This window comes from Plecotus auritus (genome assembly GCF_963455305.1).
Source record: "Plecotus auritus genome assembly, chromosome: 4".
NCBI classification, from domain to species: Eukaryota; Metazoa; Chordata; class Mammalia; order Chiroptera; family Vespertilionidae; genus Plecotus; species Plecotus auritus.
In genome coordinates this window covers 67,820,388-67,847,556 of record NC_137775.1, presented here as the reverse complement: position 1 = coordinate 67,847,556, position 27,169 = coordinate 67,820,388, and the positions used below count along the sequence as shown (strand labels likewise).

The window sequence follows — 27,169 nt, the reverse complement described above, 5'->3', positions numbered from 1 at the left end:
GCATATCTAAAAACATTTGTCAAAAAGAATTGTTCCTGGTATCTGTAGTTAATAAACATTTAACACATGCAAGCCTATACTGTAAAAATTTCTTAAAACATGGAGGTAATAGCTTTATCAACTTTGCTCAGAAAAATTTCCATTTCAGAGTCAATAGTGAACCCAATTCCTGCCGGCTGGCAAAAATATGAGAAAAATAGATGAGGGGGTTTAATGGCATCACTATTTCTAAAAAATTATCTAAAACATGGCCAATAGTACTTGAGTACTCACTAGGGCATAGCATGTATACTACTGACTACAGGTTAGTAGCCATCTCATTGTAAATGTAGCATAACCAAAAAGTTTACTGCCAAGGCTAAGGCAGGAAACTCCCCTTGATAAATTTCTTACCTTGAAAAACTTGCGGAATCTATGAAAATTACAGCATATGTGGCAGTTGCTCAGTTGATCATGCTTACAGGGCCCAAAGCAAAAAGGGAAATAAGTGAATGTACTGCAATACTTTAAAAAAAAAAAAAGGGCCGACAGAGTAGGTTGGAGGAGCCAGTGAAAAAAGGATCATGTGAGAGAAGTCTGACCTATTTTTAGCTCTAATTGTAGGCTTATGCACATATTTTCTCTTTCTTCATGTTTAAAATCTTTATTGTTGAATTACAGATGCTGCCCTGTTTCCCCCCACACTACCCTCCTCCACCCTGATCCCAACCTGCCCTAGGCTTTCATCACCCTGTTGTTTGTGTCCATAGGTAATGCATAGCCTATCTAATAAAAGGGCAATATGCAAATTAACTGTCACTCTATCACAAAGATGGCGGCACCCATAGCCACAAGATGGTGGCGCCCAGTCCTCTCAGGCCCGCCGGAGTCCCCCAGTCCCGGGAGGGTGGCCACTGAGAGCAGGCAGCGTGCTTCGTCACCACACCGGCTAGGGCCAGCCCCCCGGAGCCAGAGCAGACACGGACAGGGACAGGGGGACTGGCCCGCAGACTCTGCGGCTGAGTGCAGGCCCGGAGAGGAGATGGCGGGCCCGCCCCTCACGGAATCAGCACGGGTCCCTCCCGGCTTCCATGGAAGCAGCGCGGGTCCCTCCCACCTCCTGCGGAATAAACGCAGGTCCCTCCTGCCTCCTGTGAAATAAACGTGGGTCCCTTCCACCTCCCATGGAAGCAGTGTGGCTCCCGGCGGAGTGCTGTGGTTCCCGCCGGCTCCCGCGGAAGTGGCCGGCGGCCTACTGTGCGCAATATCGCCCGATGGGCTACTAGTATACACATAAGTTCTTTTGTTAATCTCTTCCCTCCTTCCCTCTGAGATTCATTAGTCTGTTCCAGGTTTCCATGACTCTGGTTCTATTTTATTCATCAGTTTATTTTGTTCATTAGATTCCTTGTTTGATTTTTAGATTCTATTGTTGATACATAGGTATTTATTGTCATTTTATTGTTCATGTTTTTTATCTTTTTCTTCTTCTTCCTCTTCTTAAAGAATACCCTTCAACATTTCATGTAATACTGGTTTGGTGGTGATGAACTCTTTTAGCTTTTTCTTGTCTATGAAGCTCTTTATCTGACCATCTAAGTGATACAGCTTGGTAGAGTAATCTTGGTTGTAGGTCCTTGGTTTTTATCACTTTGAATATTTCTTGCCTGTTCCTTCTGACCTGCAGTTTCTGTTGAGAAATCAGCTGATCATTGTATGGGTGCTCCCTTGTAGGTAACTAACTGCTTTTCTCTCACTGCTTTCAGATTCTCTCTTTGTCTTTAACCTTTGGCGTTTTAACTATGATGCATCTTGGTGTGAGCCTCTTTGGGTTCCTCTTATTTGGTACTCTCTTCGCTTCCTAAACTTGTACGTCTATTTCTTTCACCAGGTAGGGGAAGTTTTCTGTCATTATTTCTTCAAATAGGTTTTCAATTTCTTGTTCCCTTTCTTCTCCTTCTGGCACACCCATGATGTGAATGTTGGTATCCTTGAAGTTGTCCCAGAGGCTCCTTACACTATCTTCATATTTTTGGATTCTTTTTTCTTTTTGCTCTTCTGATTGGGTATTTTACTTCCTCATATCCCAAATCACTGATTTGATTCTCAGCATCCTCTACTCTACTGTAAATTATCCTTCATTTTTGACTGGTCCTTTTTCATGCCTTTGATGTTCTTACTAACTTCCTTAAGATTCTCATTAAGTTCCTTGACATTCTCACTAAATTCCTCAAAGCTTTCATTAAGTTCTTTGAGCATCCTTATAATAATTGGTTTGAACTCTGTATCTAATAGTTTGCTTGCTTCCATTTCATTTATTCTTTTTCTTGATATTTATTCTGCTCTTTCATTTGTGACATGTTTGTCTCCCCATTTTGGCTCCTTCCCTGTGTTTGTTTCTATGTATTAGGTAGAGCTGCTATTTCTCCTGGAACTGGTAGAGTGGTCTTGTGTAATGTGTCCTGTAGGGCCCAGTGGCTCAGCCTGCCCAGGCACCTGTGCTGGGCATTTTAGGTGGGCTGTGTGCACTGTCCTGTGTGCACTGTCCTGTTGTAGTTGAGCCTTGATTGCTGTTGGCATCATTGGGAGGAACTGACATCCTTGTGACTACAGCAGAAAAACTGCTGTGCAGGAGACACCCCTATGGAGCAGGACTTGCTTCAGTGGGGCTTTGGTGCTCACTCAGTCTGCCCCTTGAGTGTGTCACTGGTGGATGTGGTAGAGTTGTAATCTGGTTTGGTCTGAAGCTGTCCACTGGGTGCACTGGCTCTGGGGCCTCCTGGGAGGTGCAAAGTCAGCCACTGCCTGTGCCCCACTTGGCCACTCGACATGAGCTACAGAACATCTGCAGATGGCTGCTATTTGTGTTGGGCTTGGAGGTGCCCAGGAGAGGCCAAGCTGTGAACCTCGGCAAGCTGCTGTTAGTGCTGGGCCAGGCATCAACTTATCAAGAGGTATGGGGCAAACTGAGTCTAGCTGCTACTTGTTTGAGAGATTTTAGGAAAGTCTGAAGCCTGAGCCAGGACAGGCCATTTGTATGGAAAAGCCACTGCAAATAGTTTAGGTGGGCTGCAAATTGGGTGGGGCAGGATCTCAGGGAATCAGCAAGGTGGGATGAACAGTATGAACAAGGTTGATGGAGACTCAGATATGGCAACTGCCTTTTAGCACTGTGGCATGGGAGGTCTCAGCAGAGGAACAATGACCTCTGTCACTACTTTTGTCTGGGAGAAAGCTGTCTCCCAGTTCTTGCTCTAATGCCAGACAATTTATTTCCTCCCCATATGTCCCTGGATTTTTTCAAGCTACTGCCCAAGTGCTAGAGCTCAGAGGGAGTAAGTCTGAATAAGTCCATGTGTGGGACCTTTAAGAGGAACTGTTAGGGGCAGAAATAGAATATTGGAGACTAGCTATAATTATAAAAATATTAATCATGTTCTGTTAACCTTGATTATTTTGTTCTAATTAAATGAAGCACATTCTAACCTAGCTAGGAGTTGTATGCCTCAGGGACTTAGAAGTCAACCTTGGACCTGGGAATCAATCTTGGAATGCAGTCCACCCTTATTGGAGAACTGCTTATTATCATTGAAAGATTAACAACCTTATTAACTAAACAAAGGAGTCCCTCCCCAGTCTGCATCGCCTACTTCCCCATGCCTGTAATACCCATTTTGCGCCCTGACCGGTTTGGCTCGGTGGATAGAGCATCGGCCTGCGGACTGAAGGGTCCCAGGTTCGATTCCGGTCAAGGGCATGTACCTTGGTTGCCGGCACATCCCCAGTAGGGAGTGTGCAGGAGGCAGCTGATCAATGTTTCTCTCTCATTGATGTTTCTAACTCTCTATCCCTCTCCTTCCCTCTCTGTAAAAAATCAATAAAATATATTTAAAAAAATACTCATTTTGCACACCCATTCTTATTTCTTTTGCCTACTTCCCCATATAAGTTTTGTCCTACTCAATATAAGCAACTGGCTTATGGGCGAGTGCAGAGCAGATTTTTGTGGATGAACTGCTGCTCTCCCATACTTCTGGCAGTATTGAAATAAATGCGCATATATGATTCAACCCTGTCTCTGTTTAATTGGCTCAAGTAGTAACAGATAGTCCAGACCCCTTGGTTGTCCAGTTTCAGAACTGCCTGGGACTCCAGCAGCCTCCATGTCACTCAGCAACAATCCCTGCTGGTTTTTATACCTAGAAGTTATGGGGACATCTCTTCCCAGCTTTGAAACCCTGGGCTGGGGGCCTGGTGTGGGGCAAGGACCCTTCTCTCCTCTGGGGGCGGCACCTCCACATTCTAGATGTACCTCTGGATTAAAAAAACTCCAGATGTGGGTGTCAAACCAGCCTGTTCCATGCCTCCGCTCCTCCTACCAGTCTCATTGTGGTTTCTTCTTTAACTCTCTAGTTGTAGAGCTTCCATTCACCAGATTTCAAGTGGTTCTGAATAATGGTTGTTCTGAATTTTAGTTGTAATTTAAAAAAAAAATGTTTTTATTGATTTCAGAGATGAAGGGAGGGAGAGAGAGAAATATCAATGATGAGAATCATTGATCAGCTAGCTGCCTCGTGCATGCCCCACACTGGGGATCAAGCCCACAACCTGGGCATGTGCCCTGACCAGGAATAGAACCGTGACCTCCTGGATCATAGGTCAATGCTCAACCACCGAGCCACTCTGGCCGAGCTAGTTGTAATTTTGATGTGGTTGTGGGAGCATGCGAGTATTGAGTTTACCTGCATCACCATCTTGGTTCCTCTATCTCTTTTTTCTTCTTTTATTGAGTCTCCTACTCAGAAATCCTGATGTTTTCACGGACCTAGCCTCAATCACTAATACATTTTTCAGAGTACCAAGGTTTTTGTACTTATTCAGACTGAAGCATTAATACCTAGGGCATAACTATACTTAGATATATAATAATATACTATAATCCAACTCACTTTTCCATAAATCCTCAGGTGGTCAAACAACTGCTATCATTTTTACTCTTTGCAAGATTTACATCTTTTAACAGAGAACTTTTCATCTGGTATTCTTGACTCCTTTTTCAGGAGTACAGCTATCAGATTATGGAAGCACTACCATAGTTAGATCCAGACCCATGAGAACTGCACTTCCAGGCTCCATTCATGGTGTCTGTTACTGAAATCTAGACACATTTGCTCTCTGCTCCAACCAAGTGGGCAGTGGTCTGGTTAAGGACAGTCTGACTATTGCAAGGCATGTTTAAATAAAACTCTTTTTTTTTTAATCATCATTTTGTGTTGGACAATAATACATAGAAGTCTGGATGGGGACTCATAATCTAGACAAATTTGGGCTATTAGACTGTATTACTTGGAATAATTTATAGTAAGAAAAATCTAGATTTATATGCAGTCTGCTTTGCAAAGTTCATTATCTGCTTCAGCAGGAGTGACAAGATGCAATTTATGGTTTAAAGTGCTTCTCTGGTTACTGTATGGAGATTACAAAGGAGAGAAGTGTGAATTGTGGTAGGGAATGCAGACTCAGGGAGATTACTTAGGAACTATTGTAGTTTTCTGGGTAAGAGATGAAAGTGGCTTAAACTAGAGTAAAGCAGGGGCAATGGAGAGAAATGGGCAGATTTGAGATATGTATTAGATATGGAAGTAAAAAGGAGGAATTAAGTTATATTCTCTTACTCTAAATAATATTTTATGCTATTCTGATTTGTAATGCTATTATCCCATTACATCCTTATTTAGTTACTTTTTTATTGTATATTATTAGTTTCTTCCACATGTTCCTTGATTTGGACTCTGACATACCTTATCATGTGATTAAGATGTGAGGCTAAAAGCTTGGGAAGTGAATGATTTCAAATTATTAGTGATACTACTTGAAAATATGATGTAGAAGTTGTGGTTCACACTACTTCAACTTTTGGGGGCATAGTCAATAATCAGAAAATAAAAAGCCAACACAGATGCCACAAAGTATATGATTATGAGGTTTTAAGAAATATTAAAGATAGATGGTTCATGTCTTTATAAAAATGGTTGTTGATTACAAATCAGAAAAATTTTATTTCAAAAAAGTATGGTGATAAAGCAAAATGTGCTTGTGAATTTGGATAATGTTTGAAATTGGTCCAATGAAAGCATGCTTGCATGACAAAAAGAACATAATATCCACTGAGCATCTGACACACTGCAATCAAGTTCAAAGCAAAATCATTCTTGCATATTGAACAGAGCACCCAGCAAAGCAAACATCAGCTTCTCAAATATGGTTTAAACTTAGGAATGTGGAGTGGGTGTAGCTGAAAGAAAACAGGCTAATTTAGAATGAAGCAGGCGTGGGAATGAACCTCAGTTCTGATTTTCACTGGCTGTGTATCTTTGGGGAAGTTATTTAAGTTTTCATTCTCAGGTTTCTCAGCTTGAAAATGAGGTGACCACCATCCACCTCACTGAGTTTTGTGTGATTAAATAAACTACTGTAGAGCAGTATAGTAGGCACCCAGTAAAAGTGAGTTCCTTCCCTGTTGACGCTGGAGAAAGTTATACCTATAAGATATATGTGTAACAAGGGACAAAAGAATTACATTAATCTGCGTGTGGTGTGTGTGTGTGGGGGCGGGGGGGAAGGAATCAGGGAAGTCCTCTTGGAGAAAGTACATTTGCACTGAGTCTTCGCCAATGAGCAAAAAGTCATCAGACAGATTAGAGGAAGTAGAACAACGTAAGCAAAAACAGCAGTATGTACAGAAGTGAGGAAATGAGAAAGTCAAGCAAAGGAAGAGCAGAAAACAAAATAATTTGTTGTGGCTGGACTATGGTACTATAGTAACTGTGAGGGGGAAGTGGGTATTGAGTTTAATAACAAAAATAACTAATATTTATTGAGTACTTACTAGGTTCCTGGCACTACACTAGTCCAAGTGTGTTTGCTTATATAAAGGTTAACTGAGCCCTAGCTTGTGTGGCTCAGTTGGTTGAGCATCGTCCCATGCATCAAAAGGTCGCTGGTTCATTTCCTGGTCAAGGTACAGAGTAGAGGTGTAAAGTTCCCTGTGAAACATATAAGATTGCCAAGTGAGTAGATACCCATACAAAACTGGCAGGAGCAATCTGCCCTAGTGTGTGACCTTAAAGAATTGCACACCTGTGCTCAGAGGTAGTCACTGGGAAAGAAGACATGGCACTGAGATGGAGGTGGTAACAACACAAAGGGCAAGGGAATTTCGAGTACTGGCAAGAAAATAGAATATAAAAGCTCTATGAGGACAGGAGGAAAGGAAGTTATGTAGAAGTCCAGAGAACTGAGGGGACATGGTGTTGGATGAGAAGTCACTCAAGAAAATGGCAAGAAATACTGTAGAAGATGGAGGGGTGTCAGATGGCAAACCTTTGATGAATGAAGCTAAGTGCCAGGAAGTGGGTACAAGACACAACAATGTAGGCAAAAGGCATTGCGAGTGCAGGGGTACTTGTCTAGAAGCATCAATGTGGAATAAGGAGGCATCAATCTCGTCAATTAACACAAGGCAAGAGAAAATTGAAAATTACCACTTCTTGAGAGAGCAGTGGAAAGTGAGAGTGGTATGCCCAGAAGCCAGGTTCCAGTTGAGCAGAGAAGGTACAGGTGGTGAGGCAAGACTGGTGAAAACCCGAGGATGTCAAGCATTTATTCACTGTGGAAGGATTTGACAGTGTGGAGGTGTGGGCCTGGATGAGGAGCATGTAATACATACTTAACAGGGAAAGGCTGAGACTGAGGTGGAAAACCCATGGTGAGGGGCACTGACCCATGCAAAGATGAAGGCTTTCTCTAGATGAGTGTGGGCACTGGATCTAGTGAGTCTCCTTGGCCAGGGAATCACATTTAAAAAGATTTCCTATCTAAATGGCTATCATAAGCTTTGCTTTTAAAAAGGGTAATATTCAACTGGTCTTACCCTGACTTATGTGTAATTAATTCCTGATAAATCCTTATGCCTTCCTAGCTCCCCAATCAATTTCCATTTATGGTTGCTCCTTACCAGCACATCATACCTTATATTTTAAGCTAGAAAATCACAAGTTCCTACAGAGCATGACAGTGAAGAATAGGACCCTCATTTTGTGGATTCCTGCTTCTCTGAGGAATATAAAATCCAAATGGTCTTTTTATTTATCATGATAATTATGATAATGATACTAATAGTAACTAATACCATGTGCCAAACACTATTCTAAGCACTTTCTATTAGCTTATTTAATACTCACAATAACCATGTGAATCAGGTGTATTATTTTGCCTGACTTATGGATAAAGAAAACACGAGAGATTAGGTAACTCACACAACTAGTTAGTGGACCTGGGATTGGCAATTAGGCACTCTGGCTCCAAATCCATGTTCTGCCTTTAAGCACAGACAGATGTCTTAGAAGCCCTAAAGCTTATTTCTTCAACATGAATGAGCTAATTTTTGGTGCAACAGTATTTTGAAAATCCACTTAAGTATATATAAGACACTTCTCATTCATACAAAAGTAAACTTTCAACTGGTGGAAAATGTGAGGAATAAAGAATTTTTATGTATGGGAGGGGACACTTTGCTCTTCCTTACCTAATTCCCTCCCTTCTTTCTACCTAATTAGCTAGAAAACTCTATAGACTTCCTGTTGTTTATTAGCATTGAACCACCCTTCCCAAGTCATTTTGGTGTGCATCTCTGAAATCCGCTGGCCTAAGTACTAAAGCAAATACTTGAGAGGCAAACCACAGTAGGGTTATTAAGAATTTTGTTATATCAACCTGAGAGGTATTAATTCTTAACACCAAAGAATCATATCCTAATTTTAGCTCCCTCAATAAAGAAACACTATACATAATTTAAAACCATGTCATCTTATTCCTAGTGAAGTGGAAAACTTTCAATTTTGTTAAGGATCAAGTAAAAATGAAGCATTTTGCAAATAGGAATTTCTCAAATATAACACAAATGTGGCAGTGTTGTGTCAAGGAAGGAGGATGGGACTAAAATCCAGAATTCAAGTTAGTCATTAATAGAGTTTCATGCAATCATTGGGAACTTAACTTCTTTGGCCCTCAGGTATCTATATATATAAAAGGCTAAGTGACCGTCTGTCCGTCTGTCCGTCCAATTGACCAACCAGCCGGTTCATATGATGCACGCTGGCAATTTAAAAATAAACATTGACTCATGCATGTACGATACATATACAACTCTTGCTGGCGCCAATCACACTCATGTGTTTCTATCTGTCATTGTCGATCATGAATTTGGTTGACACTTCTATTATAGAGAAAGGGCAAATAGCAATATTAAAATATTTCTTCTAATTAATTTCCTTTCAGTGTTCACGAATCCATGCACCGGGCTACTAGTTTATGTATGAAAGGATGTGCCAGTAGGTGGTAGTTGGTTTCTAAGGTCTGTTAAGTGCTGTACAATTTTATAACTAACATTTTATCAGCTTTTCTCTTCTGAAAAAAAAACCATACACTTAGGCATAGATGAGGTACAGCTAATTTCATTATCAGTTTGTTCCAGAAACAAACATAAAAGGTAAATAAAATGTATGCAAACATATGGAAAGAGAAATTTTTAGGACTTCTAAAGACTTACTCCTTCAGGCACCAAACCTAAAAAAACTAATTCTGAATTGTGGAGGAGTCCTCACTGTTCCATAATGTGACTAATGCCAGGCCCTCTAGCTGGACCGGGCCAGAATGGAGATTGCTTATGGCAAACCCCTCTTAGAGACAATCTGATGGTAGTCGATGTTCTGATGTAAATCACCACCCCTCCCCTGCCTGCTGCTACATGCTGGCTCCTGGAAGAGGACATTGTCTTCACTCAGTCAAGCATGTAAAGCATTTGTACCTGGGACTGGTCGCTTACCAATACTAGTGACTATCCTGTCTTATTCTGTATAATTCTCCGGCACATGCCAAGCAGTGCAGGGATCCATTTAGTCTCGCCAAACGTGCCACATATGTAAGTTTCCCTTAATAAACTCTTAATTATCAGAGTGGAGTGGCAGCCTCATTCTCTGATCTTAATCTGCCCTGCACTTAGGGAGGTAGATTTTCAGGCCGGGACCTTTCCCTGGGTCTGTATGTATTGATGTGGTTGGGAAACTTTTTTTCTAAACATCCTTATTTTCATGAAAGTGCAAAGTGAATATATATAGAACATAATTTAATGAAAAATGTACAAAAATCCATTGTTAAAATTTCAGAAAAAGACATGAAAAAGGAAACAATTCATTTTTCAATTGCAATAAACTTAACAAAGGATGTGAAGAACTTATACACTGAAAACCACAAGACATTATTATGAGAAATTGAAGAATACAGAAAAAAATGGAAAGATATACTACCTGTTCATGGAATGGAAGAAACAACATAGTTATAATGGCCATATTACTCAAAACAATATACAGATTCAATGCAATTTCTATCAAAATCCCAATGGCTTTTGTAAAGAAATAGAACAAAAAAACCATCAGATTTGTATGGAACCACAAAAGACCCTAAATAACTAAAGCAATCCTAAGAAAAAAGAAGAAAGTCAGAGGTATCACACTCCCTAACTTCAGATTATATTACAAATCGACAATAATCAAAACAACATGACGTTGGCAGAAAAACAGACATTCCAGAAAGCTTTAAGGAATGAAGACTGACAAACTTGAAAATATTTATACACAAAGATATATGTACCCCTATGTTCATTGCAGCATTTATTCACGGTGGCCAAGACATGGAAATAACTGAAGTGTCCTTGAAAGATGATTGGACAAAGATGTGGTACATGTATACAGTGGAATACTAAGCCATAAGATGAGAAATTGCTATTTATGACAACATGGGTGGATATTGAGAATATTACGCTAAGCGAAGTAAGTCAGATCGAAAAAGTCAAGAACCATATGATTTTACTCACATGTGATACAAAACTGAAAGCAACATATGAAGAAACAAGACAAACAAACGAAAACTCAGACACAGACACAGACACAGAGACAATAGTATGATGGTTACCAGAGGAAAAGGGGGAGAGGGGAGGGAGTAAAGGGTAAAAGGGGTCAAACATATGATGACCAAAGGAGATCTGACTTTGGGTGATAAACATACAATGTAATATACAGATGATGCATTGTAGAATTGTGCACTTGAAACTTATGTAATTTTGTTAACTAATGTTGCCCCAATTAATTTAATAAATGACATGGTTATGGATTTGATTACAGTGCAATTAACATGGAATTCAGTCCTTTCTGCAAAACACAATATTCCTAAATAACCAATTATAGTTATAAATGAAAGCATATCAGAATTTATAGACTCCTGGAGATTTTACATCTATTTTACTAATTTGCATATGTAAATAGAATATAGCTATTATTTCTTTATTTGACAAAGTTTCCCATGTACCTTCAGTATAACATTTTCCTTCATCAGAGAAAACAAATTCTTGAGGCATTCCAGGGCCTATTGGAATGACCTAAAGCCAATTCTAGATGTCCTAAATTAAAATACACAAGGATGAGGAGGGAGGTTAATCAGTTAATAGAACTGAGGGCAACCACTGATCTACTTTCTGTTATTACAGATTAATTTTGCTTATTTTAGAACTTCATGCTGATGGAACCATATGTTAATATGGTAGCTTCTTTTGCTCAGTGTTTTTGAGATTTGTCCAGATTGTTATATGTGACAAGAGAAAAATTCTGAGATGTCCTAAATTAAAATACACGAGGATGAAGGAGGAAGGTTTACCAATTAATAGAACGGGGGGCAAGAAACCAACGAAGACTGCTCATATTCCTAAATGTATGTTGAGGCTATGAATCAACTCCTAGGTGGCTATTTGATCTCATCTAAAAAGATAGCCCACCACCAGATAACCTGGCATGCTGCTTATGCATAAACTCTCTGGACTGTTGCCCACAACCAATCCAAAAGCAGTAAACACTTCTTCCTTATGGACAATACACCTATCCCCAAACTAGCCCTGCATCAGACCACTACCACCTCTGCCCCTTTATTTTTTCATCCCCAAAATCACTGTATAAAGGAGCTCTATCAATGCCAGGACAGCTGGCATGTCTGTCCTTCCCACCTAGCTCTATTGCTGATGGTAGACGGTATGTCCCAGGACCTGGTCCTTTTCCTGGTTAGCATATTGCTCAATAAACCCTTTCTTTCAGAAAAACTTTTGGCCTGGAAGGTTATTGTTTAACATGTATATCAGTAGTTTCTTTTTATTACTGAGTAGTATTTCATTGTAGGGACATACCACAATTTGTTTATCTGGTCACCTGTTGATGGATACCTAGGTTGTTGCCAGTTTTTTATTATTATAAATAAAGCTGCTATATTATGGTAATATATGTTTAACTTCAAAATAAATTGCCAAACAGTTTCCAATGTAGTTGTAACATTTTATACTCTTACCAGCAAAATGAGAGTTCTAGTTACTCTTTGCGTCTTAGTCCACATTTGGTATCTTCAGCCTTTTAAATTTTAGCCACTCTAGTGGGTATATAGTGACTCGTTGTGGTTTTAATCTGCATTTTCTTGACAACTAATGATGTTTAATATTTTAGCTAAAATTTTATACACACACACACACACACAGAAATATCTGCTCCCAAATTGCAACAGACTTTAGTAGTCTCTAGGGAATATCTTTGTTATGACATTTATTTCTGTATTTCCATACTAGATTATTTTACAGAGGAAAACTATAGAAATCTAACACTATATGCCACGGGGTGGGGGGGGGGGGGTCGATTTATGGAACTCAGTCCAACTCCCAGGTAATACATCACTGTGGTACAGTATTTACATGAACATCCACCAAAACAAGCTCCCAGCGCCGGATGGAACTAGAATGTTGCCACCTCTACTGCTGCCATCTGGTAATGTTAAATAAAAAAGATACTACAGGACTATACTGTTCTTGGTCAGGAAAAGTCAAATTTCTAATTCAATTGTTTCTTATGCACACTTCTTTGCAACGACCGAATGCACGCAAACTGTTTTGCTCTTTAGTTTTCATTACTTTTAAAGAAGTTTCATTATAGAGATATCAAATAGCACAATATCTTAATCTTCCCTCTCTCCCCCCATTCAGGGAGGATGCGTTGTGAAGTATCCCCGTTTCTATTTGTTGCAAGACCTTTGGCAAGTTACCTTGGAACTTTATAGATATATCTTGAGGATAACCAAACTGTTTCCTAACTTAAATGTCAAGACGGAAATAACAGTGCGCAGCACTTTTAATCTCTTACTGCACAATTTCAAGATATTCGCTGGGTTATGCAATAATTTCCATCCGCGTCCTCACAAATATAAACCTCCTTTTTGGTCTCCTTTCCTCGCCCAAGGAGCTACCAGACCACAAGCTGGCAGACGTGCAGCTGCGGAAACCTGGAGAGACAGGGAGGAAGAGCCAGCAGCTCTGTCCAGCCGGTCGATTTGCAGGTTTCTCCCCCGGTTCGCTCTTACACGGGGTCCTCCGCCCGCCCCTTGGCCTATTGATTTCATTCATTTATAGATTCTCCCCCAGTTCATTCTCCCATGGGGTCCCCCGCTCGATACTACAGAAAATCGCCAGGAGCCCAGTGCCGGCGGCGCCAGCAGTTCCCCGCCCGGGCCCCGCGGGGCTGCACTTGCCGAGATCCCACTCAGTTCACCGGCTGGACCTGGCCTCACGGTTCACGCCCGCCCCCGGGGTCCAGAAGCGGGCTCTCCCCGACCCCGCCCGCCCCTCGGCCGCAGCAGCTTTGGCCCCACAGACCGAGGGCGCGGGGACTCGGGCCATCCCTGCTCCGAACGGCCGCCCGCCCGAAGCCCACGGATCGCGCCGCGGCTCACCGGCCTCCGCCTGCGGGGCGCCCTGCAAGAGGGGTGTACTGTCCGAGACCTTCTCGCCATCTGGGGACTGGCCGGGAACCGGAGACCTCATGACGTCTCCGGGGAGCAGGTGGCCGATCTACCGGCTCAGGGTAGCGCTCGGGCCGGACAGCCGAACCCCGGGGCAGCCCCCGGCCTGGCAACGCCCCTCAGCCCCGTCCGGTCTCCTCGGTCCCGCCCCAAGGCGGCCGCGCTGACTCCGCCCCCGCCGCCATCTTGGCTGTGGGCGACTGGGCAATGGGAAGCGGAATTCTGGGAGCTCTGGCTGGGGGGCGGGGTCCGCGCGGCTCGTTGCCGGCGGGTTCTGACGAACAATGGTCCTGTCCTCTGCTCTCCCCTGGGAGGCGCCGGGCCACCCCTCCGGGGCCGCGGATAAGTGGGAACCTGGAGGCTGAAGGAGGGCAGTTGAGTGGCGCATAATTAAGGAGAATGTTTGGCTCGAATTTAGGAAGTGGATGGTGTACATTTGACGTTCATTTATGGGCGGTAAATGGCCATGAATATTAGCAGCCCTGTTACTATCTACCTGTGACCGCATACTGTCCCTAAAGTAGCTTTTGAGAAGGAAAAAGTCAATAGAAACCTGTTGAGTCCCATGAAATTGCCGCTTTTGTAGGTCAAAATAACCCAATATCGGCAGTTTGATAGGATTCCACCTATAGAATCCTCTGATGGGTGTTGTGCCCCACAGGTCTGAGGTTCCAAACAGCCTCGCCTGGTATTTGCTGACGCAGAAAGAGGAACTAGGAAGGAGGACCCGCTTGTCTTGGGGGGCCGGTGGGGGTGAGGGTGGAACAGACCTGGGGCCTCTGTCCTGACCATCAGTTATTGTGGGTAATAAAGATATGGAAGGAAAAGGAAAAAAAAAAAAACATATGGTAGATGACCTTGGGGAGTTCATTGTGGCCAGGGAAGACTTACAAGCCAGTAATTCAATAAACCAGATCAGAGGTATGGTGTGGTCCAAGTGGAGAACAAATGGGAACGTCACTGTTGCCCCACAAGGAGGGCTGGGATTTATGAAGATACCCCTAACCTCCCGGTCAGTAAATGCTAGGAAAGTTATCAAGTTAAAACAACAAATCAAGCCTTGTTTCTGAGTTATTACCATGTAGATCTAAAACTCTCTGAGGGAAGGGATTCCAGCTTTTTAGGAGCCTTGTAGAGCAATGCTGCTCAACTTGAATATGCATGAAATCACCTGGCAGGTCCTTTTAAAATGCAGATTCAGATTTATCAGGTCTGGTGTGACAATAAATTTTGTGTGTCAACTTGGAGGGTGTTTTTGGATTTAAAATAGCAAGTTTTGGGTAAAGCAGATTGCTTTCTTTAACTTGGGTAGACTGCAATTAAAGGGCCGAGTGGAACAAAAAGGCCAACTCTGAGCAAGGGGGCATTTCCTAGCAGACTGCTTTCAGACAGCCTTTGCACATACTCACTTCCTTCCAAAGAGAAAAGTATGGAAAGAGAGGGGAAGAAAAGAGTAACTTTACAAGGCCGAACGCCTGGCAAACACTATCTCAGGCATGTGATGAAGTTTAATGTCACCAATGATAATCATCAGTGATAAGTTATATGGACTACACATCTCCTGGACCTCCAGGCTGGTGGCCTGCATTGTAGACTTGGATTTGCCAGCTTTAATAATTGCATAAGCCAATTTCTTATAATTCTTTTCACACACCTACATCCAATTGGTTCTGTTTCACTGGAAACCCTGACTGGTATCTAAGGTGGGCTGAGATTCTGAGAAGTTTACCGGTGACCACACTTTGAATAGTTAGGTTATAGAGGACTTGGACCAGGGAATAAAGATTCCAAGAGATTTGAAACATTCCAAACTAGGGAAGATCCTTTTTCAAAAATACACTTTTTATTTAAAAGTTTTAGGTTTACAGAAATGTTGCAGAAATAGTATAGAGCAGTGGTCAGCAAACTGCAGCTCTGTTGACTAATGAGTTTGCCGACCACTGGTATAGAGAATTCTCATACTCTGCCTCGTCAGACCTGATAGGCTCTTGCATAGGTATTGGTCATAAGTAATTAGCATATGTTGATAGATTATTATTAACTGAAGTTCAGGCTTTATTCAGACTTTTTTAATTTTTACGTTTTTGTTCTAGGATCCCATCCAGGATGTTACATTGCATGTAGCACTTGTGTCTTCTCAGACTCCTCTGTGATAGTTTCTCAGACTTTCCCTATTTTGTTGACCTTGACAATTTTATACCATACTGGTAGGTTTTGTAAAAAGTCTCTCAATTTGGGTTTGTTTGATTTTTTTAAAATTATAATTAGACTGAGGTTATGTGTTTTGAGGGAAGAAGACTACAGAGGTGGTGTCATTCTCATTATATAATTGCAGGGAATGTGCAGTCCATATAACTTATCACTGATGATTATCACTGGTGACATTAAATTTTTTTTTTGACATTAAATTTTATCACATGCCTGAGATAGTGTTTACCAGGTGTTCCCTCCTGTAAAGTTACTCTTTTCTTCCCCTCCCTTCCCATACTTTTCTCTTTGGAAGGAAGTATGTGTTGCCTCTACTTAAGGGGTAGGGAGTTATGATCCACTTTTCTGAAGGGCAGGATTCTTTTGTAAGGGAGATTTGTCTATTTTCCCCCATTTATTTATTTATTCAATCATTTATTAATATTGGTATGGACTCACTGTTATTTATTCTATACTTTGGTTATAATCCAACACTACGCTATTTATTTTCTTTTCTTTTTTTTTTTTTTATAGTTAAGGTCTAAATTTTTTTTTTCAAATTTTTATTAAGGTATTATATGTGTACATATCTTACCATTGCCCCCCCCCAACCCCACTCCCATACATGCCCTCACCCCCCAATGTTTTGCATCCGTTGGTTACTCTTATATGCATGCATACAAGTCCTTCAGTTGATCGCTTATTTCCCCCACCTCTCCCTAACCTTACCGCTGTAATTAGACAGTCTGTTTGATGCTTTACTGCCTCTGTAACTATCTTTTTGTTTATCAGTTTATAATGTTTTTCATTATCCCTAAATGAGTGAGATCATGTGGTATTTTTCTTTCATTGACTGGCTTATTTCACTTAGCATAATGTTCTCTAATTCCATCCAGGTGTCTACAAATGGTAGTAATTCCTTCTTTTTTATGGCAGCATAGTATTCCATTGTGTAGATGTACCATAGTTTTCTGATCCAGTCATCTGCTGACGGGCACCTAGGCTGTTTCCAAATCTTAGCTATTGTAAATTGTGCTGCTATGAACATAGGGGTGCATATATCCTTTCTGATTGGTGTTTCTGGTTTCTTAGGATATATTCCTAGGAGTGGGATTACTGGGTCAAATGGGAGTTCCATTTTCAGTTTTTTGAGGAAACTCCATACTGTTCTCCACAGTGGCTGCACCAGTCTGCATTCCCACCAGCAGTGCACGAGGGTTCCTTTTTCTCCGCATCCTCGCCAACACTTGTCGTTTGTTGATTTGTTGATGATAGCCATTCTGACAGGTGTGAGATGCTATCGCATTGTCGTTTTGATTTGCATCTCTCAGATAATAAGTGACTTTGAGCATGTTTTCATGTGTCTCTTGGCCTTCCTTCTGTCTTCTTTCGAAAAGATTCTATTTAGGTCCGTTGCCCATTTTTTTCTTGGATCATTTATCTTCCTTTTATTAAGTTGTATAAGCTGCCTGTAGATGTTGGAAATTAAACCTTTATCAGTGATACCATTTGCAAATATGTTCTCCCATACAGTGGGGTTTCTTGTTGTTCTGTTGATGGTTTCTTTTGCTGTGCAAAAGCTTTTTATTTTGATGTAGTCCCATTTGTTTATTTTCGCTTTGGCTTCCATTGCCCTAGGGGCAGTATCAGTGAAAAAGTTCTTTTGGCATATGTCTGAGATTTTGCTGCCTGTGGATTCCTCTAGTATTTTTATGGTTTCCCGTCTTATTTTAAGTCCTGTATCCATTTTGAGTTTATTTTTGTGTATGGTGTAAGTTGGTGATCTAGTTTCATTTTTTTGCATGTATCTGTCCAATTTTCCCAACACCATTTATTGAAGAGACTGTCTTGACTCCATTGTATGCTCATGCCTCCTTTGTCAAATATTAATTGCGCATATTGGTTTGGGTCGATATCTGGATTCTCTATTCTATTCCATTGATCTATATGTCTGTTCTTGTGGCAGTACCAGGCTGTTTTGAGGACAGTGGCTTTGTAATACAGCTTGAAATCTGGTATTGAGATCCCTCCTACTTTATTCTTCTTTCTCAGGATTGCTGTGGCTATTCGGGGTCTTTTTTTATTCCAGATGAATTTTTGGAGAGTTCTTTCTAGGTCTGTGAAATATGCTGTTGGTATTTTAATGGGGAGTACATTGAATCTATAGATTGCTTTGGGTAGTATGGACATTTTGATGATGTTGATTCTACCAATCCATGGACATGGTATGTTCTTCCATCTGTTTACATCTTCCTCTATCTCTTTTTTCAGTGTCCTGTAGTTTTCCGCATATAGGTCTTTTACCTCCTTGGTTAGGTTTATCCCTAAGTATCTTAATTTTTTTGGAGCGATGGAAAATGGGATTGCTTTTTTAGTCTCTCTTTCTGTAAGTTCACTGTTGGTGTATAGAAATGCCATAGATTTCTTGGCGTTAATTTTGTATCCTGCTACATTGCCGAATTCATTTATTAAGTCTGTTAGTTTTTTGATGGAGTCTTTCGGGTTTTTTATGTACAATATCATGTCATCTGCAAATAAGGACAGCTTTACTTCTTCTTTTCCAATTTGGATGCCTTTTATTTCTTCTTCTTGTCTAATTGCAATGGCTAATACTTCCAGTACTATGTCAAACAGGAGTGGTGAGAGTGGGCATCCTTGTCTTGTGCCTGTTCTTAGGGGAAATGGTTTTAGTTTTTGCCCATTGAGTATGATGTTAGCTGTGGGTTTATCATATATAGCTTTTATTATGTTGAGGTATGATCCTTCTATTCCCACCTTGTTGAGAGTTTTTATCAAGAAAGGGTGTTGGATTTTGTGAAATGCTTTTTCTGCATCAATTGATATGACTATGTGATTTTTATCTTTCAATTTGTTTATGTGATGTATCACATTTATTGATTTTCGGATATTGTACCATCCTTGCATTCCTGGGATAAACCCTACTTGGTCATGGTGTATGATCTTTCTGATGTACTGCTGGATCCGATTTGCTAGAATTTTGTTGAGGATTTTGGCATCTACATTCATGAGGGATATTGGCCTGTAATTCTCTTTCATTGTGTTGTCTTTATCTGGTTTTGGTATTAGGGTGATGCTGGCTTCATAGAAGGAGCGTGGAAGTGTTCCTTCCTCTTGAATTTTTTGGAATAGTCTGAGGAGGATAGGTTTTAGTTCTTCCTTGAATGTTTGGTAAAACTCTCCTGTGAAGCCATCTGGCCCCGGGCTTTTGTTTGCCGGAAGCTCTTTGATGACTGCTTCAATTTCTTCCATAGTTACTGGCATATTGAGCTGTTTAGATTCTTCCTGATTGAGTTTTGGAAGGTTATATTTTTCTAGGAATATGTCCATTTCCTCCAGGTTGTCCAGTTTGTTGGAATAGAGTTGTTCGTAGTATTTTTTTAACAATCCTTTGTATTTCGGCGGGATCTGTTATTTCACCTCTTTCATTTCTGATTTTGTTTATTTGGGTCCTCTCTCTTTGCTTCTTGGTGAGCCTGGCTAGAGGTTCATCAACCTTGTTTATCTTTTCAAAGAACCAGCTCTTGGTTTTGTTGATCTTTTGTATTGTTTCTTTGGTCTCTATGTCGTTTATCTCTGCTCTGATCTTTATTATTTCCTTCCTTCTGCTTACACTGGGCTTTTCTTGTTGCTCTTTTTCTAACTCTTTGAGTTGTTGGGTTAGGTAATTTATTACCATTGTTTCTTGTTTTTTGCAGTAGGCTTGTAGAGCTATGAACTTCCCTCTCAAGACTGCTTTCGCTGTGTCCCATAGATTTTGGATTGTAGTGTTTTCATTGTCATTTGTTGCCATGATGTTTTTTATTTCTTCTTTGATCTCTCTGGTAACCCAGTCATGGTTTAATAGCATGCTGTTTAGCCTCCATGTGTTTGATTTCTTTGGGTTGTTTTTATTGTAGTTGATTTCCAGTTTTATGCCACTGTGGTCTGAGAAGATGCTTGATATGATTTCTATCTTCTTGAATTTGAAGAGACTTTGCCTATGTCCCAACATATGGTCTATCTTTGAAAATGACCCATGTGCACTTGAGAAGAATGTATATTCTGTGGCTTTGGGGTGAAATGTTCTGAAGATGTCAATTAATTCCATCTGGTCTAGTGAGTCATTTAGGATTGATGTTTCTTTGCTGATGTTTTGTTTAGAGGATTTGTCCAATGGTGATAGTGGGGTATTAAAGTCTCCTACTATGATTGTATTGCTGTCAATCTCTCCCTTGATATCCTCCAGGAGTTTTTTTATGTATTTGGGTGCTCCTGTATTGGGTGCATATATGTTTACCAGAGTTATTTCTTCTTGTTGGATTGCTCCCTTTAGTATTATGAAGTGGCCTTCCTTATCTCTTGTTATGTCCTTCAGTTTGAGATCTAACTTGTCAGATATAAGTATTGCTACCCCAGCTTTTTTTTCAGTGCCATTTGCCTGGAAAACCTTTTTCCATCCCTTCACCCTCAGTCTGTGTGCATCTATTTTTCTGAGGTGGGTTTCTTGTAGACAGCAGATATATGGGTCATGTTTTCTTATCCAATCCATTACCCTATGTCTTTTGATTGGGGCATTTAATCCGTTTACATTTAAAGTTATTATTGATAGGTACTTATTTGTCGCCATTCCTATTCTTTAACCTGTGTTCCTTCTTCGCTTCCTATTTCTTTTTTTTTACAGCAGACCCTTTAGCATTTCTTGCATTGCTGGTTTGGTGGTAATAATTTCCCTTATTCCTTTTTTGTCTGTGAAGCTCCTGATTTCACCTTCAATTTTGATTGATAGCCTTGCTGGGTACAGTATTCTTGGATTCAGACCCTTCCTTTGCATGACTTTGTATATTTCATTCCATTCCCTTCTGGCCTGATGAGTTTCTGTTGAGAAATCAGTTGCTAGTCTGATGGGGTTTCCTTTGTATGTAACTTTCTGTCTCTCTCTGGCCGCTTTTAAGATTCTTATTTTGTCGTTGGTGTTTGCCAATTTAATTATAATGTGCCTTGGCGTCGGTCTTTTGGGGTTCATTTTGCTTGGGACTCTGTGAGCTTCTTGGATTTGTGTGGGTTTTTTCTTCTCTATATCAGGGAAATTTTCTGTCATTATTTCTTCAAAGAGGTTTTCTATTCCTTGCTCAGCTTCCTTTCCTTCTGGAACCCCTATTATGCGGATGTTGTTTTGTTTTGTGTTGTCCCAAAGTTCCCTTAGGCTCTCCTCCTCCTGCCTTTTAATTTTTTTTTCTAGAAGTTGCTCTACTTGGGTATTTTTTCCCATCTTGTCTTCTAGCTCACTGATGCGGTCCTCTGCTTCTTCTAGTCTACTCTTGATGCTTTCTATTGAGTTCTTTACAGCAGCGATGTCATTTTTCATTTCTTCTTGGTTCTTCTTCATTTCCTCTTGGTTCTTGCTCATATTGTCGAATTTGTCTTCCATTCTTTTCAGCCACCTTATGACCATTTCTCTGAATTCTTTTTCTGGAAGGTTGCTTGCTTCCATTTTGTTTACTTCCTTTTCTGGTGATGCCTGCTTTTCTTTCATATGCGGGCTGTGTCTTTGTCTCTCTTCTCTGGGTGTCTGGTTATGTAGTTCTCTCTCTCCTGCGTCGATTTAAAGGCACAAAATACAGCACTACCAGGTACAACACACAAGGCACTGAACAGAAAATTATTCACGATATTAATAACCTCCAATAAAGGTGACCACCAGAGAAAGGCAAATTAGGGGATAGTAGAGAAAGAAGAAGAGGAAAAAGAAAGAAAGAAGAAAAAAAAGGGGCGTCAAAATGAAATTGGGAAAAGGGAAAAAAAGAAGAAAAAAAAGTAAGAGAGACAAGAAAGAGACTAAGAGAGAAAGGGAAACAGGCTATATATATTGGGGATAAAACTCCAATAGAACAATCACTTATCCCAGCAAATGCCAGCAACAAGTACCTGGGGATTAATACAAACTACAACACCAACTAATATTGAGTGAGGCAAGGGAAAACAGAAGCACTAAACAAACAAAAAAATAAACAAAAGAAGAATAAGCAAAACAATCTCACAAAAAAGCATAAAAATTTGATATAATCTACATTCAAGCGAACAACAACAAAAGGACAGAGAGAAAAACAATTTTTTAGATAGTTAAGACAGCGAAGAGAGAGGTGTGTATGGACTTGGAGCAGGGGATTGGAGATTAGATATATAAGTAGGGTGAAATTTTAACAGGGGGTAAACAGAAAGAATAGGGAAAATCTAAAGCAGGAAAGGGGTAAGATAAACAGGACACCGAAAAGGGAAAAGTGAGGAAGAGAGTGATGGCATAAAGGTAGATTTGAGATAGAGTAAAATGATGCTAAAGGAAAGATAAAAATAGAATGTAGAACATTAATCCCAAAACAAAATGAAGAGAAAATAAAATGACACTTAAAAAAAAAAAGATAAAATAGCAGTAGTAATAATACGGATTGAAAATAAAAATGTAATAATTGAAAAGGTAAAATCAAGTGAGGAAAAAAAATTAGTTTCTTGAGTAAAAGATGCAAAAAATGAAAATAAAAAAATAAAAAATAAAAATAAAATGTGAAGTAGTGAAGGTCATTCTGTTGTTCTGTTTGGCACGCCTGTTTCTCAGTCCGGACAGTATTGCAGTTCCCTGCGTTCCACTGCTCTTCAGTGATGTAAGCCAGTTCTGATTTTAAGCAGGCGGTGTGTCTTAATTCGTATTCCTTTATTTTTGATTACACAAGAGTCAATTTGTGATTCAGCCCCTGGGTGGCAGTGTTTCTGGATTGACTTCTGGGTTTATCTATGGCCTCTCTAGGGAGTGTTAGAGCCTTCTTTCCCTGTGGCACTCACTACCGGTTTGTGGGAGTGGGCTGCCTCAGAGCTGGTTCTCCGATGGTCACTCCCCGCTCCGATCCCCAGGTTCCAGAAAAACAACTTTCCCCTGCAGTCTCCCAGGGTGTCCCCAACTGGGTGATCCTATGAATTGGGCTTAGTAATCAGAAGCAAGAATTTCAAGAGGAAAAAGCCCAAGTATGCGCACTCCGTGGCTGCGCGTAAATCTAGCACACCCCTGAAATTCTTAGGGTGTCCCTGCACTTCAGATCAAAATGGGTTGCTTTTTATTTTTTTATTTATTTTATTTTATTATTTTTATTTTATTTTTTTAATTGTTTGAAGTATTACAAATAGTAGTACATATGTCTCCTTTTTTTTCCTTCCCCATTGACCTTTCCTCGGCCTCCCCTTCCCCCCAGTACATGCCTTTACCTGCCCCCTCCCCCCAGTGTTTTTTATCCATTGGTTATGCTTAAATGCATGCGTACAAGTCCTTCGGTTGATCCTTCGGCAACCTCCTCTGCCTTCCCACTGTAGTTTGACAGTCAGTTCAATGCTTCTTTGCCTCTGTATCTATTTTTTCCCCATTTCATTCCTTTAAAAAATCTTGCCTCTGCAGACTAGAAATAAACATATAATAACAAAAAATGTTTGAGTCCCAATTTCCATGTCCAACAGTTCTGAGTCCCCATTTCAATGTCAAACAGTTCCTTATGTGTACATGTCAGCAATGATATCTAGATGGTGGGCACATGGTGGTAATGCAGGTCCGACCCTCTCTGGTTTGGTCCTAGGCAACTTGCTGCATCGCACAGCTGCTGACTGCTAGCGTGGCAAGGCGTCATCAGCGTCTTCCATCTCTGGACTGTTTCTCCTCTTGTCTTCGTGGTTGGAGCAGACCTGTCAATTCCTCTCTGTTGCAGGAATCCACATGGTCTTGGAGTTGTTTTCTGAAAATATACAAACATATTCTCGACCAAAAGTTAATAAAGGAATCTTTTCTATATAATTGATTTGGGATCCTTTTTATTTTTGCCCAAACGATTTTCCTTTGTCTTATTTAGACACCATGTGTGTTTTTCATGGGTGTCTTGCTGTTAGCATTACAAATGAAAACTAATTTTGTAAAGTAAAAATTTTCTAGATGTAATTTACTTATAGGATATTTTTCCTTACATGATATTACCCTTCTATCCCCCCTTTTTTGATTAATGGAGGCTTTTGTAACTTTTATAATGCAGTCTTGATGACTTTAAATTTTAATTTTTTGACAAAAATATGACTGCTTTAGTTTCATTGCATGTTCAGGAATTTTACCATGAGATGAACTACCAATAGAAATTTTAGTTACCACATTAGAACAGCTTTTTGTCCAGTATAATTAAATTTTCTTGAATATTCACTTATTTCAATTAGCCTATTTAAATTAGTCTGAAAACTTGATTATTATTTTACTGTCAATTTTAATACTCTACCAACAATCTTAATTTACCCTGTAAATATTAGTGGAAAGGATTATTTGCATTCTTGAGTAGGCCCTGAACATTCCTGGTGCTAGGCTGGATTTAGATATAGGGCAGCTGCTGTCGGCCATGTCTCTGTCTGTTACCTGGGTCCCAATCTGAGCTGGGCAAGTCACTGTCTGCCACCTGTGTCCCGATCTGAGCTGGGCGTGGGAAGCAAAGCAGCCATGGGGGCAGTAGACCTCCCTCAGACTGGGTGAGGGTTCAGGCCCCTGCAAGGTTGGGGGGGTGAGGGTCTGTGCCCCACCAAAATGGGTTGCTTTTTAGAGAGCCCTTCTGTTAGCAGCTCTGAGGACCCCCTTCCACATTCACAGATCACGCCAGCCCCAACAGCCACCGATTTTTCTAGGCACAGACTTCCCTGGTCCTCCAGCTCCCGCAAAACGCGCCTTCCTCTCTCGCGCTGGGACTAGAGACCTAACCTTATCCCAGGCGAAATCTGACCTTTCCGTGGTGGAGTGTAGAGCTCCTCTGAACCAGTGTGTTTGCGCCAATTGGGGAGCGTTGTTCTGGGGCTCGCAGCTATTCCGTGGGTGCCGCAGTTGTGGATTCTCAGGCTTCCGATAAGCTCCACTTTCCGGTTCCAGATGGCGGAGACTCCACGTCCAAGCCTGCAGCTCCGGGAGGGGACCCAGCCGCAGTGGGAGCTGCCAGGTCAGGGGAACCCCGTCTAGCAGTCTCCCACCTTCTTCTGGAGTTCAGCTGTCCCCCAACTTGCCAACAAACACTCCTAGTGCGACCCTCAGCTGTTCTTTCTTTCTGCTCCGGGACAAGGCTCGGAACACGTCTGTCTATTCCGCCGCCATTTTTTTCCTCTCGCTATTTATTTTCTTGTTCAACTTGTTCCAGGTAGGTGATGGGGAGCTCTTGTAGTTGACTTCTGTGTCCCTTATACATGCCCCTATTGTGCTTTTTGAGCACTACTGTACTATCCTATATTATAAAAGCCTAATATGCTAAGTGTCTGGTCGACCGGTCGGCCATTCAGTCAATCAAAGAATAATATGCTAATGATATGCTAAGGCCACTCAACTGCTCACTATGACGTGCACTGACCACCAGGGGGCAGACAGTTGACTGGTTGACCAGTCGCTATGACATGTAATGACCACCAGAGGGCAGAAGCTCCAACCGGTATGTTAGCTTGCTGCTGGGATCCGGCTGATCAGGACTGAGCGAGATGGGCCGGACACGCCCTGGAGCCCTCCTGCTGTCCCTACCCAGCTGGCCAATCTCCCACATCCCTCCCCGGCCCCGATCATGCACCAGTGGAGTCCCTTGCCTGGCCTGCACCCTCTTGCAATCCGGGACCCCCTTGGGGAATGTCGGAGAGCCAGTTTTGGCCCGATTCCATAGGCCAGGCTGAGGGACCCCACTGGTGCATGAATTCGTGCACTGGGCCTCTAGTATGGTATATTCTGATGCTCTAGGTTCATCCTATATAGTCTCTGCTCCTGCCATTTCTTCAAGGTGAATGATATTAGAAACCAAGATGGATGCTTGATATACTTCCTGCTGCTGCATTGTCATTGATTCTAGGCCCAGAGGAGGAACTTCCTTTTTTGTTTTATAATCTTCCCAAGAAGATTTTTTTTTTTAAAGTATAAGATGACACCATTTCCTTCCTTCCTTCCTTCCTTGCTTCCTTCCTTCCTTCCTTCCTTCCTTCCTCTCTTTATTTCTTTTCTTTTCTTTATTGATTAAGGTATTACATATGTGTCCTTATCTCCCCATTGCCCCCCAACCCCCTCACCTCCGCTCATGCCCTCATCCCCCTAAGTGGCTGTGTCCATTGGTTATGCTTATATGCATGCATACAAATCCTTTGATTGATCTCTTCCCCTTCCTCCCACCTTCCCCTGCCTTCCCTCTGAGGTTTGACAGTCTGATCGACTGTCAAACCTGGTTCTGTTTTGGTTCATCAGTTTATGTTGTTTATTATATTCCACAAATGAGTGAGATCATATGATATTTATCTTTTCTGACTGACTTATTTCGCTTAGCATAATGCTCTCCAGGTCCATCCATGTTGTTGCAAATGGTAGGAGTTCCTTCCTTTTTACAGCAGCGTAGTATTCCATTGTGTAGATGTACCACAGTTTTTTAATCTGCTCATCTGCTGATGGGCACTTAGGCTGTTTCCAAATCTTAGCTATTGTAAATTGTGCTGCTATGAACATAGGGGTGCATATATCCTTTCTGATTGGTGTTTTTAGTTTCTTGATTTCAGAGCAGAAGGGAGAGGGAGAGAGAGATAGTAACATCAATGATGAGAGAGAATCATTGATCAGCTGCCTCTTGCACACTCCCTTCTGGGGATCAAGCCCACAACCAGAATTGAACCCAGACCGACGCTCTGTCCATTGAGCCAAACCAAGTAGGGCCATTTTCTTTCTTATATCTGGCATTTACTTCCTGACCACTCACTGCTGTAGAAAGTTGTTGTTGATATTATTTGTTTTTCAGTTGGCAATTTCTTCCTTTACCAATATTCTAAATCAGTGCTGTTGAATAGCCACATATACTGGTATAATTTTAAATTTTCTAGTAGCCATATAAAAAAATTAAAAACACACATAACACAAAACCCCAAAAAGGTGAAATGAATTTTATAATATACTACATTATTTAACCCGATATACCAAGTATTTTATTTTACTTTATAATTAAAATTTTTTTTTTAAATTTAAGACCTACAGGTCTTTTTAAAAAATACATAT

The 27,169-nt window shown here is 41.0% G+C and overlaps 1 protein-coding gene across 3 annotated transcripts in view; it reads right to left on the bottom strand.

Annotated features, from left to right (window-relative positions):
- SLC17A5 (solute carrier family 17 member 5) overlaps positions 1 to 14,095 on the bottom strand; it is a 79,301-nt gene extending 65,206 nt beyond the window's left edge. For 2 of the 3 annotated variants that reach the window (XM_080665500.1, XM_080665502.1), the window contains exon 1: positions 13,852 to 14,095. In XM_080665500.1, the coding sequence (XP_080521626.1) occupies positions 13,852 to 13,942 (91 nt within the window). In that variant the 5' untranslated portion in view covers positions 13,943 to 14,095. The remainder of the gene's footprint in view (positions 1 to 13,851) is intronic. The other variant, XM_080665501.1, reaches the window with a different exon arrangement.
- Between the last annotated feature and the right edge of the window lie 13,074 nt (positions 14,096 to 27,169).